Source organism: Cyprinodon tularosa, unplaced genomic scaffold (genome assembly GCF_016077235.1).
Source record: "Cyprinodon tularosa strain WSP-4 unplaced genomic scaffold, ASM1607723v1 ctg195, whole genome shotgun sequence".
NCBI classification, from domain to species: domain Eukaryota; kingdom Metazoa; phylum Chordata; class Actinopteri; order Cyprinodontiformes; family Cyprinodontidae; genus Cyprinodon; species Cyprinodon tularosa.
In genome coordinates, this window is record NW_024038707.1 from 953,449 (window position 1) to 975,753 (window position 22,305).

General features: G+C 40.9%; 1 protein-coding gene across 1 annotated transcript in view; it reads left to right on the forward strand.

The window, feature by feature from the left end:
* Positions 1–20,667, forward strand: part of mfsd8l2 (major facilitator superfamily domain containing 8-like 2) — a 50,005-nt gene extending 29,338 nt beyond the window's left edge. The window contains exons 8-11 of the mRNA XM_038283522.1: positions 4,813–5,026; positions 5,900–6,022; positions 6,149–6,279; positions 20,077–20,667. Of these exons, the coding sequence (XP_038139450.1) occupies positions 4,813–5,026; positions 5,900–6,022; positions 6,149–6,279; positions 20,077–20,157 (549 nt within the window). The 3' untranslated portion in view covers positions 20,158–20,667. The remainder of the gene's footprint in view (positions 1–4,812; positions 5,027–5,899; positions 6,023–6,148; positions 6,280–20,076) is intronic.
* Positions 20,668–22,305: the final 1,638 nt, after the last annotated feature.

Sequence of the window (22,305 nt, forward strand, 5' to 3'; positions counted from 1 at the left end):
GGTGATAAAAGCAAAAGGTGAGTTTAACTCAGACAGTCACCTGATGCACCATTGATTCTGGCTTATGCAGTCCAAAAAGATAAAAAAAAAGGGTCAATATCCAGTTCTTTGCTTGTTTTATTCTCCGTTTATACAAAGACAGGATACAGGCTTCGCACGATTCTGTTACTGCTCTCACTCTGATTCCTGCACCTATTATTTGATTAGCTGACTGATTGAGACTGAAAAATGGTAAAAAAAAAAAAAAAATTTGACCACCCACGTGCATAATGAGCTAACTAAAACCTTCCCTTTTATACTGTAAAACACCCACATCCCAAGCTAAAATTTATGAAATATTTAAATGAATTACTAACCAAAAAACCAACTGTAAATAGCAAATCAAACTAAATAATTTCAATTGTAAGATTTAACTGAAAATGGAAAAATTGCTTCTATACTCACAAAAGCAAATCTTATTCAACAATATGGTGTAAATGCACAGCGAATATATGATCAATGCAAACTCTGGAATTAGCAAAAACAAAAGAAACACAGTAAAAGTAAAATAAGGTAACTAAAATCGTTGTAATATAAATTGATTGATTGATTTATTGAGATCACAGTGGAGAAATTTACTCGTTACATCAGCTCAAATAGTCAAAAAGAGAAAAAGAAGGGGCCAAAAAAGAAAAAGGTCAATGGGATATATACAGTATACACAGTGCATCCACGTGCGGGCACCTAATTTGATTTGGCGCACGATTGGATTAAATTTTCCATTGTTGCTTTGGAAAGAAAAAAACAACAATGGTCACAGAAATAACTACAATGATAAAAAACTAATAATAAAAAAATAGATATAAATGAATAAAAAACAAAGCAGACATTGCTTCTCAACCATGCTTTAGGAGAATGATTAAAAATAATCTCATGAAACAGGTCTGGACAAAAATTATGGTTCCCAACTTAATACTTTGCTGCACAACCCAAGAATCAATCAATGCAATCAAACAATTCCTGTAGCTGTCAGTGAGACTTCTGCTCCTCTCAGCAGGGATTTTGTCCCACTTCTCTTCAGCAAAGCTGCTCCAATTATCTTAGGTTTGAAGGTAGCCTTTTCTAGATTGCATGTTTTGACATGTCAGCCGTGCTACTGCCATCAACACCTTTGTGTATAGATGTTGGAGATTGGCCTGTTTTCCAGTGTAGTCCTGTTTCTCTGACTGTGACTGGCTGGATGTGCTCTCTTCATCCTCTGAAATGGGAGCTGGCTCGGAGCTCGTCTGCCTGGCTGTGTGTTTCCTCAACAGGGCCGCCTTTTACAGCTGCTTTCTGTATCTCTTTTTCTGTCTCTTAAATCCCAGTCGGCATCCGAAGATGGCAGCTCACACTGAGCCTGGTTCTGCTGGAGGTTTCTTCCTGTTAAAAGGGAGTTTTTCCTCTCCACTGTCGCTACAAGCATGCTTAATGTGAGGGATTGCATTCAAGTCAATGAGTCAATGCAATCAACTGGTTTAAAAAAATGCTGGAAAGTTGTGTCTCAAAATGGAAAAGCATCTGACCACTAGGGGGAGTCGGATACCAACTCATATGAAGTCAGATAATGGGTTTGATTTGAGAGGCTGCATCCTCCAGGTCTCTGAAGATAAGGACGACGGAAGGGTTTTGGCTATGGATTCAAACAGATCCAGCCTTCTCCTTGTTCCGCCTAGCAACCATGACGGTTGACATACAATTCAGGGACAGATAAAACATTTCAATAAACCAAACATTACCTGCGACATATCTGACTAAATAACCATAAAAAAAAAAACAATTTTCATTCATTTTTAGATGGAACTATTCACATCATTGTATTATATTAAACTGCACTTCCAATATTCCCCATTATTCTGTGCCATTGACCTTCTTCCTCTGAGAACGGAGCAACCGGCTTGCTTGGACTCAAAATCAATCATGGGATATTCAAGACTACATAGGATACACCGGTCTTTCATAATCGGGCAAAACAAGGTATCTTCCTCTGCTGACTCTGGAAGGAAAAGTCACACTGTGGTGCATTATTCCAGAGTGTGTCAGTGTTTACAACAGTGCTATTTTCAAAAGGACCAGTAGGGGGAGTGCGACTTAAATATTACTTAGTGCTGAAGACCGAGGCTTGTAATTTGCAGGAGAAGCACTCACGTTTGGGGAACTCTTGGTTAATCTTTGGATCCAGTTTGTGGGGGCTTATCCAGAGATGAAAGTACTCTTTGGAGGGCGGACAGGCAGACTCACGTTGGGTCCAGAGGAGCAACAGAGCGGACTGTCACTGGGTTTTCCTGAAGAGGACTTGAGCGGATCAAGTGGAGGTTTCCTCTAGCTCAGTTGTGACTCAGTTTATCCTTCCAGGGGGGTAGAAGGTCCAGGCTTAACCAGTGGATCAGGAAGGCTTCCTGCCGGAGAACAAAGACAAAGCAAGCTTAGACTCAGAAAGACAAGGCTAAAGGTTAGACTCAGCTAATCTCAGTTTGGCTAGAGTACCCAATACTGAAAAATACTCTGGCGTTGAGGTAGTGACAGCCCACTGCTCAAATACTCCTCTGGTGATGACCCAACGAGCCGCAGGTGTGCGAGGAGGCCCAAACGAGGACAGAGCACCATCTAGTGGTGGAAAAATAAAACACAAAAACAACACACACAAACTGGATTCCTAACAATTTCCATTGCTACAGGAAGGAGACACAGCTATGCTTTTCCTTTAAACCCAGTTCTACAGTCTTCCTTTACCTGTTTGTCTGAAATAAAATGGGCTGTAAGATAATGAAATAAAAGTTCCCTTCTAACTTCATTAAATTATTAATGAAAAAGCTGAGCTCCTTCCAAGAGGAAGAAAATCCTCATTATCCAACATAGACAGTTTTCCTCTCTCCATTGACAGCTGCATAGTCTGTCTATCTTTCCCCCTCTCCTGTTAATAACATCAGCCTGTTGGCAAATTTTCATCTACATCACATTAATTGCCTCCGTCCTCAGATGATCGTATCACCAGAGCACATCACTCCTGTTCCACACCAGCTCCATCTGCCACCGTTCAAATACAGACACGCTTTCAGATCCGTCTGTTTACATTCAGGGTGATCCACAAGGTCATCTGGATGTTGGACAGAATATTTCTATTGTCTCGTGTGACCAGAACACCATGATTTCGTTGTCTTGTCAACAACAGATTTTTTTTTCCCACTGAAACCCACAGAAATTATATATAAAAAGTTACATTTTGATAGAACAACAAAGCTAATACGAATACATATGTAGGCAATATAATCTCTACATGAGCTGTAAATCTCTCCAGAGGCCTTCTCTGATTGACCCCATCCTTGCCTTTCTTGCCCTTTTAGGTGGCTGACAAGCAAGGGTTGACCCTTTATAGGGCACTATATTTTGAAAATCAAAATATATAAATATTTTGATGGCAAAAATATATATCAATGTAATAAAAAGAAACGCCAACTTGCCTGAATATATTAAGAAAAATGACAAAAGTGCTTCTATAAGAAATTCATGAAAAACACTCGGAGAGTGAAAAAAAATAATTTTTTTGTGGTACAACAGAACCTTAGAGGCATTAATGCTTGATTTTTAGGCTAAATCTGGCCGGTCCATTGTTGTCTTGATTTCGTCCAGAAATAGTTGTTAAAAATTGTGCTGCGTTTTATTGGTCTGGTTTTTGTCTCACTTTAGTCTAATAATAGACGTTGAAAAGACGTTGCAAGCCCAGTTTTCTACGTCTTTTCAACAATCTGAAAATTACGGCTTTTTAACCTTTCACTTTTCAGCCAAATGTAGATGTTGTCTGGATGTAAATGATGTCATTTTTTCAATGTCTTTTCAACCAATCTTTACTTGGTGGATTTCGTCTTTATGACGAACGGGGAGAGGGGGAGGGGATGTATGGCATAAATTTATAGATGATTTGTGTGTCAGGGTTACAGCCACCTAGCCTTGTGAGACCATCCTGATCTCGCAAGCTTTCAAGGTTTCATTCGCAGATCAGTCTGGAGACTCTCCGTTAAAGAAAATTTGGATCCGTTCACCAAACGAACGTCCAATCAGTGTTGGCTTTGAGGCGGGTTGAGGTGTGACGCAACGAGAAGCGCGACAGTTCAGTCTAAAGAACATGGCGGCTTCAGCCGATGAAACTAGCGTTAGCGTGGCTATCGAGCAAGTTTTATCGGAATTACAGAGTATTTCTTCACTGAAAGAAGAGCAAAACACTGCTCTGGAGGCTTTTCTCAGAGGAAAAGATGTTTTTACTCTTCTCCCGACTAGTTTTGGCATGTGGTTGTGTTTTCGTCGTCGCTCTGTTAGTACGTCATATGCTTCGTTGATCTGATTGGTTTATTTGGCCCGTCTATCACCAACATAGGCCAATCAGCTAACCAGTATTTTCGCCCCTTCCCAAAATTACTTCAACGGAAGGTTTCCAGATGGATATGCGGAGCAAATCCATCTGGCGGAGTCAGGTTAACAGCCACCCTACTCAGAGTTGCTTAGTACCTCTCTCTAAGGTGAAAGTGATACAGACGCCCTCAGGCCATGACAGAAGGGTCATTCAAATAGTATAATCACAAAAGTTATGAAAATATTTCTTAAAGTTTGAAAAAAAAAACCATAGTTTTGGTTTAGAGTTTCACAAAATACTTAAAACACTAAATTCTAAAGGGGGATTCATTGTTTTTTAACACCTTTTAATTTAAATTGCAATCCTGTTTGAGCTAATTTTTCAGTTTTTTTATTTTGAATTTCCTCCAGATCTAACCTGGTTGTCTGTCTTTTAAAAACCTGCAGACCATGGTGACCCCTCTGACGCAGCGCTACTTCGGCTTCGGCGAGCTGGGCAACAGCCTGATGTACAGCCTGTGCGGGGTGGAGGTCATCGTGGGCTTCTTCTTCGTGCGTTGGCTGAGCAACAAGGTTGCAGACCGTGTGGTTCTGGCCGTGGGCCTGGTCATCTGCTCCGCCGCCTGTATCTGGTGCCTAATTTTCCTCTGCAAGCCCAGAGGTGCTAACCTGCCCATGATAACACACAAATGCACTGTCTGTGTTTCTGAGCCGGCTGTTTTGTTCTGTGTGTGGGTGTGTGTGTGTGGCCGTGCAGAGTATAGCCCAGTCACGTTGGGTAACCCATCAGATGAAATGAATGCGTTCTGTAAATGACATTATTCAGGCTCTGGTGGTGATCACAAAGGCAGGCTGGATCCTGTGTGTTCATGTTGGCCTGCGTCTGTTGCATCTCGTCACGTTTATCGCTCTGATTAACAGTGACAGGTGCTGGAGCCGGGTACAGCCTGGGTACATTTAACAGGATTACAGTAACCTAATTAAAGGGAAAAAAGCTATTTGTTAGAGCGTAGCCTGCATTTGTTCCCCATTTGTTGCAGTTCCACTTAAACAAACAAAAGCATCAAACTTATGGCAGACAGATACCGTACCTGTTTTCCAGCAGTGGAGCTCTGAGGGAACCAGTTTCATTTGTGGAAATGGTCTTTTCATCATGTGATTACAGACGTTCAGCTCAAACAGGAACATCCAACCGTTTGAGTGGGCACAGATTCATACAAGCATGTGCATGATGCAAGGCAACAGAACAGGAATGAGTGACTGCCAGCTTGGCAGCGGTTTCATTCGCAGACAGAGCTTTCTGTGAAGGAGCCAGAGCGTTTGTGGAGGCAAACCTAGAAACCGAGGGGTGGGAGGTGAGGGGAGAGGTAGTAACTGAAGTCTGGCTGTTACTCTGCTCAGATCGTTGACACTTGGCTGAAATAAAAATAAAAAACAGAGGCAGAAAAAAACATGTGCTTTATTCCCAAAGATATAAACAGGGAACTCATAGATGTGTTTTTTTGTATTTCACCGTTTTCTTCATGCTTTGCAGGCGGATATGAATGGCAGCTCTCAGCCTTCATCGTGGGAGTTTTTCTGCAGCTCCTGGGGCTTCCCTTCGTGGCCGTGTCTCAGGTGTCTTTATTCTCCAAAGTCACTGCAGAGAAAACACAAGGTTTGCTCATTGTTGCCATCTAGATTTACACGCTATCGATTATAGATTTTCATTTTCCAAAAAGTAAACAATAAAACCTCCTAAGAGAAATAGAAACTGGAATTTTTTTGTGTTGTTCCCTAAAAGGGTTTAGCCAAGGTGTTCGGCGCTCGGTTGGAGGCCTGGCTACCATCCTGGGTCCTTTGTGGGCTGGAGGACTGACCAATAATTTGTACATAATGCTGGGAATGATGCTGGCTCTGCTCATCATGGTCACAGTAAGTAGAACAAGAGCCTTTAAGGCCTTTAACTTGCTAATCTACAGATGGTATAAAACAGTCTGGGCCGGATCTATCAAAGGTTTGCGTGTATAAAAACGTGAGCTATTTCACTGCGCACGCTAAAAAATGTACAAACTGATCTATCAACAGCGTGCTAAAAGGATTTGGTCTTTAAAACGTGCTAAATAGCGCCTCTTATCCATTTAGTACTTTTTCTGCAATAAATATGCAATATGGGGCGTTTACACGCAAAAGTGCGTCTTGTGGGAGGAGAACATGTAAATATATTAATTTAGCACTCGCAAAGTGATTTATCAAACCTGAAAGCAATTTTGCTAACGGTATCTGACTCTATATTTAACATGTTTCAAAAGAAGGTGCAAATGATCTGTATGCGTAATTGCGCACACATGGCAGCGGTTATTGTCGCAAGAAGGAGACATCGAAATGAAGCAAGGAGACGCAGAGAACGCATTTTTTCACTCCGTGTGAATATTTTTGGAATGAACGAGGAAACGATCATCAAAAAATATCGTTTATCCAGCATTGCCATTTTGAAGCTGTTGGGGGAACTCCGAATGGATTTGGAGCCAGCCACAAGGAGGACCCGCGCAATACCCCGGATATCACAAAACTCCTTGCAACATTGCACTTTTTTGCATCTGGGATCTCCCAATCTCGTTTTTCAGAAGTGCTGTCCGACGTTCGACCTCTGCGCCTGTGGAGCAACATGCCAATGCTGCGGGGATGCGTACGCGCTGTCATCTCATCCACAGTCCCATTGTGAGCCATTTGGTATGTGCATTTTTCTACAGGCCAATACAAAACACCTGTTTTTTTTTTGGAGGGGGTGGGGGTGTCACTGTAAGATTAAAATTTCTTAATGCACTAGTTTGCACAAACTACAAACTACTTTGCCGCAAACCACAAAATGCGCAAACCCATCATCTAAATAGGGCGTCTCCAACAGTTTTGCACCTGCAACCAGTTACGCAATTGCTCTTGTTAAATCACCCGCAAACCATGGTTCAGCCCCTCGCGCAAAATTCCAGTTTGCGAGCGCAAATTACTGCACGCAAAATTGGATCTTGATAAATCCGACCCTCTCAGTTTGGCTAGAGTACCCAATACTGGCAAACACTCTGGCGTCAAGGTAGTGACAGCCCACTGCTCAAATACTCCTCTGGTGAAGACCCAACGAGCCGCAGGTGTGCGAGGAGGCCCAAACGAGGACAGGGCACCATCTAGTGGTGGAAAAAGAAAACACGAAAACAACACACACAAACTGGATTCCTAACAATTTCCATTGCTACAGGAAGGAGACACAGCTATGCTTTTCCTTTAAACCCAGTTCTACACTCTTCCTTTACCTGTTTGTCTGAAATAAAATAGGCTGTAAGATAATAAAATAAAAGTTCCCTTCTAACTTCATTAAATTATTGATGAAAAAGCTGAGCTCCTTCCAAGAGGAAGAAAATCCTCATTATCCAACATAGACAGTTTTTCTCTCTCCATTGACAGTTGCATAGTCTATCTATCTGTCTATCAGAAGGTGCGTATCAAAGTTATGAATGTATCTTTATTTTAAAAGTCTTAAGCCCCATCATCATTCTTCTTCTATGCTGTAGTTAACGTATTGTTTACATTCCGACTGGTTTAAATAGGGAGTACCAATATGGCGGCAGGTGACTTCACAGCAACGTGTACTACCAACCACCTTTCACTTTAGACTTGACTTAGACATAGACAGACTTTATTGTCGTTTTGTACACACAGAATGTATACAAAAAGAAATTTCACGCAGTACAGCTCTGAAGACATTTCCATTTTTAAACTGCAGGAGTAATAAAATGTAAGCAGCAGTGATAAAATGTAAACATGGTGATCAAATGTAAACATAAGGCTGGTATATGACACAGCAATCACAGAAATCCAGTGAATAAATATAGATCAGTAGACACTACTGCAAATTCAAGTTGTATAACATATGAATCATCTGCAGTCCTTTCAACATTTAAATATCATTAAATATTTGGCATTATTCTACAAATGGCCATTTCTGCAAGAGTGAAGAGAACGTAAAAAGAAAAGCTTCAAGCGTTTCACATCTCTTCACATTTACACCACCTGGAAATGCTATAACAACACTAACAATTCAGCTTCAACCTTAAAAGGTTAATTTTTCTGTTATGTCTGTTAAAAACCTAAAATCCAAGTATCCAGCGTCTTCAACAGCAAGGTGTCCCACTCTGACTTGCATAGACTTAATTTGACGTGACAACAATGGGATGCAAAGCTTCTGCAGGATTAATCGTTTTAGCGCGCCGCAAATACTACAGATACTCAAATTATGCCTATTTATTGTAATACATGTAAATACATCATTGTCTTCACAATAAGAGTGATTTCTATGGGTAAGATTTATGTCAAAAAAATGTATGTGTCTGAAGTGTAATGTGCTGTTATGTACCTAAATGTACTGTAAATGTAAGATGTGTGAGAGTTAAAATTTAGAAGCTTTGATGTTACAACTCTGTAGCACTACAGCTCTACAAATACAGTTTGGCTAGAGTACCCTACCCTCTACAAATAAAACATTAATAAAAAATGTGCAACACATTTTTTGAGTATGCATTACAAATTTACAATAAAAAGTCTGAAATTTATAAAGTATGGATAACATACTGGGGTGACAGTGGCGTTGGATGTAGGAGTTTGCCCTGAAATCGAAGGGTTGACGGTTCAAGCCCCGCTTCTGTCAGTGAGACCCAGGGCAGCTGTGGCTACAATGTAGCTTGCCACCATCAGTGTGTGTGTGAATGGGTGAATGAATGTAGTGTAAAGAGCTTCGGTCAAGTCTCCTGACTTGAATAAAGGTGCTATATAAGTACATGCCATTTACCATTTATGAGTACAAATCACAAATACAAAAGTACAGATCCCAACTTTTCGAGGAAGAATAACAAATTCACCAGTACGGCACACAAATTTATGAGTTATGGATCACAATTTTACAAGTAGAAATTAAAAAATTCCTGAGTTTGAATAACAGCCTTATCCACCAGCAGAGGCGTAACCAGAAAATGTTTATAGGGGTGGCCAGTAGAGACTGACATTTTTTGGGGAATCCCACGGGTCACAGGATTCCCGTGGGATGGGAGTCAGTATTAGTAACGATCACGTGATTGGGACGGTACAGGATTAAACATTAACGGCTGGCTAGCTGCATGCTGGCATCGGAAATGTCCGGGTTAAGCCAAGTTTCGGTAATGATAAACACACAGCAGTCCCGGACGTAGCGATTTCCTGTGAGGTGTAAATCCAGGTCGTCCATTTTATGCAGCAGGGATCTGGCGTTGGAGAGAAACAGGCTCGGGAGAGGCGGCTTGTGTGGTTGTTTACGTAGCATCTCCTCCACCCGCACGCTGAGCATCGGCTCCCCACAGGGCTGTGTGCTGAGCCCCCTCCTCTTCTGCCTCTACACCCACGATTGCAGACCGATCCACAACCACAACCGGATCATCAAGTACGCCGACGATACCGCTGTGGTCGGTCTCATCTCCAGGGGCGACGAGGCCGCCTACAGAGAGGAGGTCCTGAAGCTGGCTGATTGGTGCTCAGAGAACAATCTGACTCTGAACACCAAGAAAACCAACGAGCTCATCATAGACTTCAGGAGGCACAGCCCTGAGCCAGCTCCCCTCTTCATCAACGGCGAGCAGGTGGAGAGGGTTCACAGCGTCAAATACCTCGGCGTCCACATCTCTGACCGCATCACCTGGTCAGAGAACATCACCACCATCATCAAGAAGGCCCGGCAAAGGTTACACTTCCTGAGAATCCTCAGAAGGTATAACCTCAACTCCGATCTGCTGCTGGCCTTCTACCGCTCCTCCATCGAGAGCTTGCTGACCTACTGCATCATAGTATGGTTCGGCAGCTCCACCGCTGCCGACAGGGAGAGGCTGCAGAGGGTGATAAAGGCAGCGCAGAGGATTATCGGTCGCCCTCTCCCCTCCCTGGCAGACATTTCATACATTTCCTTTTCACTGTTTACATTTGCTTTTCACTGTTTACATTTCCTTTTAATATATTTATATATATATATATTTTGTAACTGTTTACATTTCCTTTTCCTTTTAATATATTTATATATTTTTTAGATATTTTTTATTTTTATTTTTATTTCACGGTAGCTGTTATGGAAGTCCCAAATCTCATTGTATCTGTCGCAGAATATAATGACAATAAAGGCTTTTTGACTTGACTTTTGACTTTGACTTTGAGCAGAGGGGAGCGGGAGCAAACCAATTCTAACTAAAAAAAAACTAGGATCGATGCCCAAAAAAATTTGATAAAATAGAAAGAAAAAAAATCCAGTACTGGCGCCGCCATTTTGTAGTTTTTTTCCTTGAAGCCTACACTATAATGCGAGTCAAAAAAACTACACGACCCAAAAACCAACAGTGCTTCCGCTCTGAGTTTTTCCACCCGCGCTCAAAAACAACAAGAATAGGAGTGGTGCGGGTGCGGGAGTCATGCGGGATGGGAGCGGGAGTAATTTCACCAGGAGTGGGACGGGACAGGATTTAGATTTCTACTCTGGCCCGGGATCGGGACGGGACATAATTTATTTCTGTGGGAGTGGGACGGGACAGGAGTGAAAATCCACTCCCGTGTCAGTCTCTAGTGGCCAGGCAATAACCAATGTACACTTAGGGGTGGCTGAAAGCAGATCAGCACCAGAACCTCTGGGTGTGTCTACACTATTCCAACAGGAAAATTAACAAGCAAAACATCAATATTTTCTAAATAAAGACAAACTATTCTTTCCTACAGCCTTTGCTAATATTAGATGCATATATTTAAACACCCGTAATTTCTAGATTAAATGTATAGTGGCTAAAACTCTTTCAGTTTTGCATTCTGGGGCGTAAATCTTTTCCATTGTCATTACTTACCTATATATATATATATATATATATATATAAAGAAAAAACTTTGGCAACCTTTATTCCCTAAGGTGGTATGTGGCTGAATTTCTACTTCACTGCAGTAAAAAAACATAAAAAAACAGGTGTATTGGCCTGTAGAAAAATGCACATACCAAATGGCTCACAAGAAGTGACTGTGGATGAGATTACTGCGCGTACGCATCCCCGCAGCATTGGCATGTTGCTCCACAGGCGCAGGGGGGAGGTCTGGTTTCACCGTTAGGGCGTCAGGGCGACATGGCCTTTAGAACGTCGGACAGCACTTCTGAAAAACTAGATTGGGAGATCCAATGTTGCAAGGAGTTTTGTGATATCTGGTATTGCGTGCGTCCTCCTTGTGGCTGGCTCCAAATCCATTCGGAGTTCCCCCAACAGCTCCAAAATGTCAATGCTGGTTAAAGGATATGTTTTGATGATCGTTTCCTCGTTCATTCCAAAAATATTCACACGGAGTGAAAAAATACGTTCTCTGCGTCTCCTTGCTTCATTTCGATGTCTCCTTCTTGCGGCAATAACCGCTGCCATGTGTGCGCAATTACTCATACAGACCATTTGCACCTTCTTTTGAAACGTGTTAAATATAGAGTCAGATACCGTTAGCAAAAATGCTTTCAGGTTTGATAAATCACTTTGCGAGTGCTAAATTAATATATTTATATGTTCTCCTCCCACAAGACGCACTTTTGCGTGTAAACGCCCCATATTGCATATTCATTGCAGAAAAAGTACTAAATCGATAAGAGGCGCTATTTAGCACGTTTTAAAGACCAAATCCTTTTAGCACCCTGTTGATAGATCAGTTTGTACATTTTTTAGCGTGCGCAGTGAAATAGCTCACATTTTTATACACGCAAACCTTTGATAGATCCGGCCCAGAGTGTATGCAAAAGGAAAGTTTGTTTCAGCTTTCAGACAGTAAATGAACAGCAGCTTAGCAGTGAAATGAACATTTCCATTTCATAAAGTGTAACAGTGATCAAATGTAAACAGTGTGGGAGAAAAAAACATGGTGCAAAAAGGTACATCGCCTTTAAACAAACTTTATTCGGTGTTAAAAACAACATTTAAGCAAAATATAACATTCGATCAATGGTTTCTTTTTTCGTCTTCTTCTTCTTGTGTAAAAGTTGTTAGTGTCACGGTCTTGGTTCTGTTAAGTTTTATTTTGCGTATTCAGTTTTACCTTTCTCCATGTTTTCTAGTATTTTTTGGTTTAATTCCCATTTTGTTGTGTTTTCTGGATATATTTGAGTTCTTAGGTGTTTCTTTGTTGCCCTCTGTTTCCCTCTGTTGCCCTCTTGTGTCGGTTTCCTTTTCCTTAGCTCCTTCTAGAAGCCTCTGTTCACACCTGCTCCCAATCAGCTCATTAGTCCTGCCTTTGTTCATTCAGCCATAAATACTCTCCCTGTGCTGGTTCATCATCGTTCCTCAGCTTTTCATGCATGTTTCCCCTGATGTCTTCATGGTTCTGGTTTGTGTTGGATTTTTGGATTCCTGCCTCTGTTACCTGTTGAGAACTCCATTAAAACTACAAAAAACTCACCTCTGCCTCCTCACCTGCATTTGGGTCCCCAAGAACCACAACCAAACCCTGAAAGTTGGAATGTACTCAGATGTCTCTCAGATTGGATCGGATCGTCACCTAGCAACCTTTCCAGCCAATAGAACGACAGCCTCGGAAAGGGTGCGCTTGTCTAACTCTACTGAGTGTGCCTGTGATTTATTTATTTATTTATTTTTCTGACGAGCAACTCTGAGGCGGGAGTTTTCTGTTCACATCACGTCACGTCTGAAAATAGATAGCTTTTAAATTAAAAGGCCATTTTATTGCACACTCAGGAGAGTTAGACAAGCGCACCCTTTCTAAGGCTGTCGTTCTATTGGCTGGAAAGGTTGCTAGGCGACGATCCGATCCAATCTGAGAGAGCAAAAAAAATCTGCAAGCAGAGCCTATGGGTTTGCGAGCGTAACTGAGACTCGAGCAGAGCGCCGTTTGTGCCCGAAGAGAAGGAGGCAAGCGAGAGGAGAAAATATTTGTGCAAGAAGCATTAAATCTGAGAGAAGAAACAAAGACTTGAGAGAGAAGAGGAAATATTTGAGAGAGAGCGCATGTTTTGAGTGTGAGCATTATAAGTTTTGAGTGCAAGAAGATGAAATTCTTTTCTCAATTTGAAATTATGTGCTCTTGCATTATGGCAGGATAATTCTCTCCTAGTATTCTGACAGATAAAACCTCTGAAGTCACATGTATTATGACAGGAAAAAGAAATCATTTAATATTCATCGAATAACATTTACAAATTCAAACACATATGCAAGCATTTTTATTGGTAGTTATCTTACCCCATACATGATAAAAAAGACAGTCAGCTTTACACAGACTGGCTGCCAGTGGAGGATGCACTGGTCATGTTGGGAAGGCTTTGCATTCAGTAATGAGCAGGTTGGCTCATTGTGGTACGTTTCAAGTTTGCTGTCAATTAAACTAGAATTCCAAATAATTGTAGTTTTACTTAAACTACCGTAAAACAATATGGAGGCTCATAAACTATTCAGTTTAATCATAATCTATCTAAAATAGCTTAAAGGAGGGATTTCGTCTTTTTTTCTTTCTTGTATAAATAGAAGGAAGGAGATGACTGTGTTTTTATCAGGATTGAGATTTTAAAACCTAAACAATTATTGAAATAATAGGAACTAATAGAGCAGATAATCAGTGAAATCCAGAAGTAAATTTGTATCTGATCCAATTAATGTCTCCTCTCTAATGTCTACTGATTAGGAGCTCCGGAAACACAAACAAACATATAGAAAACCCTCCAAGCTGACATTTGTATTCAGCCACCATTAACTATTGTTTTAAATGTAACGATCACATTCGCATACAAGGCTTGACACAGTCATTATGAATCAAACCTTAATCAATTTCTTCTAATTCGCAGAAATAATGTGTATCTTTAAAACGTTTTCACGGGTTTCAGATAATGATGGCTGAAACTGTCGTCCACAGAGCGCAGGGTGTGTAGTTAACATGGAAACCATGTTTTCACAAACTGAGATCTGTCCTCATTGTGCTTTATCTCTGATGTCAGAGTCATAAATGAGACAAACCTGCTTTACTTTCACTGTGGGGGGAAAATGAAGACATCCTCCCAATTATCATGAAAAGACAGATGGTGTGGCAGTGCAACCAGCTCATGAAATGGGGGGAAAAAAACATAATAATAATCACTTTACAATGAGGTTAGTACCCTGCCTTTAGCCCAGCCCTTAGGCAGCAGTGAGAAGGTTGCAGCAGCTGGGAAACTTGATGGTTTTAAGGTGACGTTATGGGTTCTATTGCCATCCATCAGAATACTGTGTTCACAACTAGAAAACTCACAATTTTATGTTATTTATGTTATTCACAAATACAGTTCAGGTTTGACCATCTGAAAAATTTAATTTCAGATTCTCTAAAAGAAAAACAAATACATTTATAGCATCATTAGAAGCTAACAGCCTGTTGGAGTAGCTCACGGCGCTTATGAATCATTTATAAATATTTCTACTGAGTATCCAACATGTATCCTCTGTAAACAAAACAGAGCAACTCAAATATATCAAAATTAGAGTTTCTAACAAACATCCAACCATTTTTCATCATGCTTTATCCCTGCTGGGGTCACGACGAGGGGTGCTGGTGCCTATCTCCAGCTATCTACGGGCAGGCGGTGGCGTACACCCTGCACAGGTCGCCAGTGTATCGCAGGGCAACAGAGAGACAAACAGGGCAAGCAATCAGTTATGCTGTTAGGCAATTAACCTAACAGCCATGTTTTTGGACTGTGGAAGGAAGCTGGAGTACCCATAGAGAAGCCTCGCATGACAGTGTATTCTCATTATCAGTTCTTATGAAATCGTACGAAAAGTTACGCACAGTATTTCGTAGGTTTTTGACGTTTTTTTCGTCGTATAGACAAGATATCCTTGCGCATCTTACACACCATTCAATAACATACAATTTAACATACAATTAACCCTAACCCTACATACAAGACAGCAAGCAACCTAGTGAGAGACATCATGAAGTAATTATTGTACTGTCGAAAGCTTGTCCGTTCCAGTTTTACGTCCGTCCACTGATCTGCTTTTTTCGTCTGGCTGGCTGCGCATGCGCACTGATATGTTTTTTCACAGAAAAACGTCAAAAATCCACGAAATACTGTGCATAACTTTTCGTACGGTTTCATACGAACTGATAATGAGAATATGTTGCGCATGAACAGGGAGAACATGCAAACTCTATATGCAGAAAGACCCCAGATCGGGAATGGAACATGGAACCTTCTTGCTGCAAAGCAGCAGTGCTTCCCTCTGCGCCACTGGGCAAAAATTCCGCAGATTATTTAGCTTAGACCAGTGTTTTTCAATCCTGGTCTTCAAGGCACCCTGCTCTGCATGTTTTGGATGTTTCTGAGGTTCAGCACACCTGATTCAGATGATTGCAGTTCAGCAAAGCCTGATAATCTGCTATCAATTGATGACAGGTGTGTGAAAGCTGGGAAACATCTAAAACATGCAGGGCAGGGTGCTTTGAGGACCAGGATTGAAAAACACTGGCTTAGAGCACATAGTAAAGTATATTGCGCTCAAAACCAGGACTGATGCTAACCTTGCTTTAGCGTGCAAATTCACACCCCGACAGCGACTGTCCTTCGAGGGAGAGAATCCACTTAAAGTGAAATATCAAATAGGCTTATTGTGTCAAAAGCTCATAGTCTCGTAGATATTATTACAAAAACTGCAGTGAAGTAGCATCTATTTGTTTAATTTTTTTGTGTACATGTTTTAACACGGGCTGCACAGTGGAACAGTTTGTAGAACTGCTGCCTTGCAGTTAGAATGTTTGCATGTTCTCCCTGTGCATTCCTGGGTTCTCTCTGGGTACTCTGGCTTCATACCACTGTCCAAAAACATGACTAATTGGCATTTCTAAATTGTCCTTAGGAGTTTGTGGGTGCATGGTTGTGAGTCTCTGTTATGGCAGGATAATTCTCCCATACTCTGTGTTGTCCTGTGATTGGACAACTGGGGACCTCTCCAGGGCAAACCCCGCTTTTGACCATAAACTGCTGGAGATGGGGACCAGCCTCACTGCGACCCTGACGGGTGAAGCGGGAGAAAATGGATGGATGGATGTTGTAACACTGCTAGATCCCTGCTGCAGTTGTGTCAACCTGAGTTTATACACAAACCAGAACATTCTGTTAACCATTTTTTCCAGTAAAGTTTTGTTTTCATCACTGTCACTTTCAAGTTTACAGTAAAAACTCAGATTATTATTAACCCATCCAGATTTAGGTTTAAACCAGTGGTGCCCAAGTGAAGTCCTATGCTTCGACTTTTAGATTAATGCTCCTCCAACACACCTGAATCAAACAGTTTAATTCCTCAAAGCCTTTTAATTTCTGATATACCTTGTAACTAACCATTCAATTCAAACCCCATTCATTTCATAGTGCCAAATTACAACATATGTCAAGGTGCTTTACAGAGACAATTTAATTCAACCAATCAGATTGGTTACAAGGTTTCTACCTATTAAAAATATTGCACTGTCTACCCGGAGAAAACTAGAAATCTTTGCAGGTTTTAGTCCTCCCAGATGAGCTTGTGGTGACAGTAGACATTAACCTGCATTGTGTCGTTGACTTTACAGAAATCCCTCACAAGCATGCATGTAGTGACGGCTAAAAAACCTCCCTTTTAACAAGAAGAAACCTCCAGAACAGGCTTAATCTGAGCTGCCATCTGCTGTGGCTGACTGGGGATTCCACAGAAGCAGACATACAAAACGAACATAGAGACACTGATCCATAAATACTTTCCATATTAGCAAAAATAACGGGAAACTAGCTCCATAAGTGGCTCTGTCAAGAAAAGACGCAATTATGAAGATGAGGTTTGAGAAAGTTTTCACGTCAAAAAGGATGAAAGAGGTCACATACAATTAGTCACAGTCAAAGCGGAGCTGTGTTTTGGAGAGAAACAGGACTATGCACTGATAAACACATCCAGCAGCCCGGATGATATTTTCACTCGATGATGGTGTCACAGCCAAATAGGAAAAGATCAGATAAAGCTACTATGGGGAGAAAAGGGAAAGAGTGCATAAAGTTTGGTGTTGATCTAACAAATACTTCAGAATTGGAGAACCGTGATAGAATGAAGCAGAATAATGAAAAGTAGTCCCTATGTCCTCCAGCGGTCTAAGCCTAAAACAGCATAACTATAGAGATAGCTCAGGATAACCTGAGCCACTTTAACTAGAAGCTTTATGAACGTTTTAAGCCTTGCCTTAGACTTACAGTTTCAAGTTGGTAGAAAAATCTGATAACTGAAAGATCTGCCTCTAGTTGTACTTTTAGAAATAAAAAACTAAACCATTAGTAAACCTGCAGATTTAGGCAAGGCAAGGCAAATTTATTTGTATAGCACAATTCAATACAAAGACAATACAAAGTGCTTTACATGATTAAAATAAAGGAAGATAAAACAGAATCAAAGCAAATAGAAAAAAATAAAATAAAAAATACAGAAACAAAAAAGAATAATAAAAACAGTTGGACTAAAGAAAATATGTTTTAGTTGAACTGTTTAACTAGAATAGTCGAAGGCAATCCTAAACAAATGTGTTTTTAGTCTTGATTTAAAGGAACTCAGGCTTTCCGCACTTTTACAGTTTTCTGGAAGTTTGTTCCAGATAAGTGGAGCATAGGAACTAAATGCTGCTTCTCCATGTTTAGTTCTGGTTCTAGGTATGCAGAGCAGGCTGGAGCCAGAAGACCTGAGTGGTCTGGAGGGTTGATACACTGATAGCAAGTCTGTGATGTATTTAGGTGCTAAGCCATTCAGAGATTTATAGACTAACAGAAGTATTTTAAAGTCTATTCTCTGAGATACAGGGAGCCAGTGGAAGGACTTTAGAACTGGGGTGATATGCTCTACTTTCTTAGTCTTAGTGAGGACACGGGCAGCAGCGTTCTGGATGAGCTGCAGCTGTCTGATCCACTTTTTAGGCAGACCTGTGAAAACACCGTTGCAGTAATCAATAAGACTAAAAATAAACGCATGGATCAGTTTTTCCAGATCATGCTGAGACATTAGTCCTTTAATTCTGGAAATGTTCTTCAGGTGATAGAAAGCCGACCTTGTAATTGTCTTTAAATGCTTTTGGAGGTTCAAGTCTGATTCCAGCACTACACCTAGATCTCGGGCCTGATCAGTGGTTACTAGCTGAAGCGACTGAAGCTGTGTGCTAACTTTAGATCTCTCCTCTATTGGTCCAAAGATTATTACTTCAGTTTTGTTTTTATTCAGTTGAAGAAAATGATGGCACATCCAGGCATTGATTTCTTCTAAGCATTTCCTCAGTGCTTGAATTGGTTCATAGTCACCTGGTGACATGGTGATGTAAAGCTGTGTGTCGTCTGCATAGTTATGGTAGCTGATGTTGTTGTTTTTTATTAACTGAGCGAGAGGGAGCATGTAGATATTGAATAGGAGGGGACCCAGGATGGACCCTTGGGGAACCCCACATGTGATTGGGTGTGTCTAAGGTGGGCGTGAGTGTCACTAAGGTATGAATGGGAGTCATTCTGGCGCGCTGAATTTATGAATGAGGAAGCGGGTGCGCCGGTGGTGGTCGTAATTTCTGTTGACCGTGCTATATTGTCGCTTTAATTTTGGCATCATAGAATGGTTTAGCCTGGTCAGTATGTGTCAGTCAATGTAAAGTCTGGATTATGACGGCCAAATGGAATAAATTGATGATTGCAAATACAAGAAGTGGCTTGGAGTGTTTTGAAGCGCGCGTCTGACAGATCATGAAATCACCGCGTTAACCCAGTGCGGCCCTCTACAACACCGCTGGTCAGCCGCACATCTACCCAGGATGGACCCTTGGGGAACCCCACATGTGATTTTTGTCATCTCTGATATAAAGTTGCCTACTGACACAAAAAAGTCCCTGTCCTTTAAGTAGGATTTAAACCAGTTGAGAGCTGTACCAGAGAGGCCGACCCAGTTTTCCAGGCGTTTTAACAGGATGGAGTGATCTACAGTATCGAATGCTGCACTGATTTTGAGTGAAATGCTCTGTTAGAAAATTAAGGGGGAAAAGTTCATACAATTTTTTGGGGGGGCTGCTTGACTTTAAAAAAACAACATTTAATATTTATAACATTTTTAAAAATATTACTATTGAATTGATCTACTGTATATACTTTTGACCTATTCTCCTTGGTTCTGTAGCTCTATGACTTAAGAGCTGATAGAGTCTTTGCAGGGAGCTGCATTTCAAGGGTATCTCAGGGGTATGAATAGTTTTGGGCTCAACTTTACAAGAATGCAAATGTTGCCAATTCTAAATAATAGCAGGTTAATTAAAATGCTGTTTGCAGAGCTGCATGCTGTCGAGCTCTATTTTTAGAGCATGACCTGCAGGCCGAACACGGTCTCTGAGGGAGCCTCTGCTCTAGGCGTTAAATCATTTTGCTGTGTTACTGGTTACACATCCCATTCATTGGAGCTTTAACTGGTTTTCTGTGATTAATAGTTAATTGCCTCAATCAATATCCCTTTGTCTATGTGGGAAAGATGTTGCAACCCAGTGAGCTAAAAAGCAGCATCCACAGAGTTTTTCTTTAGGTAAATTTCTTTACTCAGCAGGTCTTTAATAGCTCGCAAGTATTACTCAGCGGTCTGTGTTCTCTGAAGCCACATCCTGCTGTCCTTATTTCTTTTTTTTTTTTTGCAGGTGATGACAGTCCTGTCCTACGAGCGACTGGCTGAGCCCAGGGTGGTGCAGTGTGCCCAGAACCTTGACAGTGGAGGATAGGGCTGCAGGACACAGGATGGATGGCGAGCAGCAGAGGGTGAAGATGGACGCCTCTCACTTCACAGAGAATAAATCCAAGTTATTTTCAAAAAGAAAGCGTATGAATGTGGAATAAAAACCATCAAAACTCTCCTTATTTGAAGCTTTGCAAACGTCCTCTGCTACCAGCCTGTATTAGAACCACTAATTCAAATTACTGTTAGACTATTAATTAGATTTTACACAAGGGGGCACCATTGCTCTCATGTTGACTACTCAGAGGCATAATTAGAGATGAAAGCTTTTCTCTTTTTTTCTAAAGCAGATCTATTTATGTTTGCAGGTATCAGTGGAAATAAAGCAGTTGTTTTTTTGTTTTGTTTTTGCTTTTTCTTTCTCTCTGTGCGACCCATGTATCAGAATGTGGTTTATTCTCTTCCTGTGAAGAGGGAAGCTCACTCTGACACAATGAGCGCAGCAATGGAGTTGTCAACATCTTAGCAGCTTCACTTCAAAAAAAAAAAAAAAAAACCTGACAGAAGGAGAGGGTCAAAGACAGTGATTCTTCACAGATTTATGGATCCCTTTATCGCTTTAAAAAAAGGAAAAACAAGACAAAAAGGCTTTGTTATAATTAAAGCATCTTGTTATCCCTATTCCCTCTTCTTCAGCTGGCACATATGAGACACTCATGAGGTAAAACTAAATCAAATAAACTTGCTAAATTACTAACTTTATCTTCTAACTACAGGAAGAGATTAAAATTTTAATGGCATCCATTTATAATTTACAATTTGACAAGGTGTGAGTAGTGTATAGTCAGCTGTTCTTGCCTGTATTCTCCTCTAGGATGTGCTGCCTGCTACACATCAGCAGATGAGAGAGGAATGCTGTAAGCACCATCAAGGCATTGTAGATTCTCTTTGTAGAAACGAGTTGCGGGTTTGGCCAGTTTCTGTGTTTTTGCATAATTGCAGATAAGGCTCAGTAACCTTTCCAGTTTTCCACGCTCAGCATGTGATGTTTGCCTTTCTAGAGGCTTTTTTTTTTTTTTTGCCTGAAATGGAAATTCTAATCTCTGGGACTCAAGGACATAATATATATAAGTACTTTTATGCCCTGATCAGCGTATTGAGGTGCTTGACATTTCCAGGGGAGATAACAGAGTGCACGGATTCAGGTCAGGCCAGAATTGACTCACTTTGAACAGCAGCTCTGTCTTCTTGGATGAATCTCTTCTTTTATGTTTTTCCACTAACTAAAACATACATTTTTAAAGCTAACCGGAAATTTTAATCTGCGGGGATTTATTTTTCATTTGGATATTTATGAGTAAACAAGCAGAGATAGAGAGAGAGAGGGAAAACCACAGCTAGATAGCAGCGCATGAAAACGTTAAACTCAGACAAAAACACACTTCCTGCGAATAAGAAGTTAATGTTGAGCTTTTTTTCAGGTCTCAGGGGTTTTGTTGCTGCAGCTTTACTCACTCTGCTATGACAGAAGCTTAAGGTAGTTAACAAACCTTGGATTCATCTTGCAGCTGAGCAACATCACTGCTGAGGTTTTTCTTCTCTATTCTGTTACAGTTAGAAAAGATTTTTGTGACTAAATAAAAAGCAATGCAATGTCTCTAAAGGCGGTATGGGGTGTTTTTTTTAGTTTTTTTTATATCACCCCAAACGAAGGAAGACATAAAGAGGTTGGAGGCCCTGTGCTTTTACTTGAAACATACCAGCCAACTCAGCATCCACTGTGATAAAATTTTTAAAGATATACAGAACAACCATTTGATGTAGGGGCAACCAATTATTTCTGTTAGCCAAGGACAAGCGTGCGTCGCTATGGAGATGGGACCGTGCAAAGGGGGAAGTTTAGATGGCAAAGCCAGGGAAGAGTGGACGGGGAGGATGTTTTGGTGGATCAGAGCGTTGGAACATGTTACTGCGATGGAGACGAAGCAGGAAAAAAAACGGTGCAGTAATTACCATTCGCTGCAGCCGGTCATACCTTCCCCTGTTGGGAGGAACATTTCAACATATTGTGCTATTATAAAGACAATAACCAGAGCTGATTCTGCTGCTGCTTTTCCACTTATTTTAAAAGCTCACATTGTTTTCTGTCATCTCAGGTCAAATGAAGTCAGCTTCACTCTGAAATCAAAGCTTT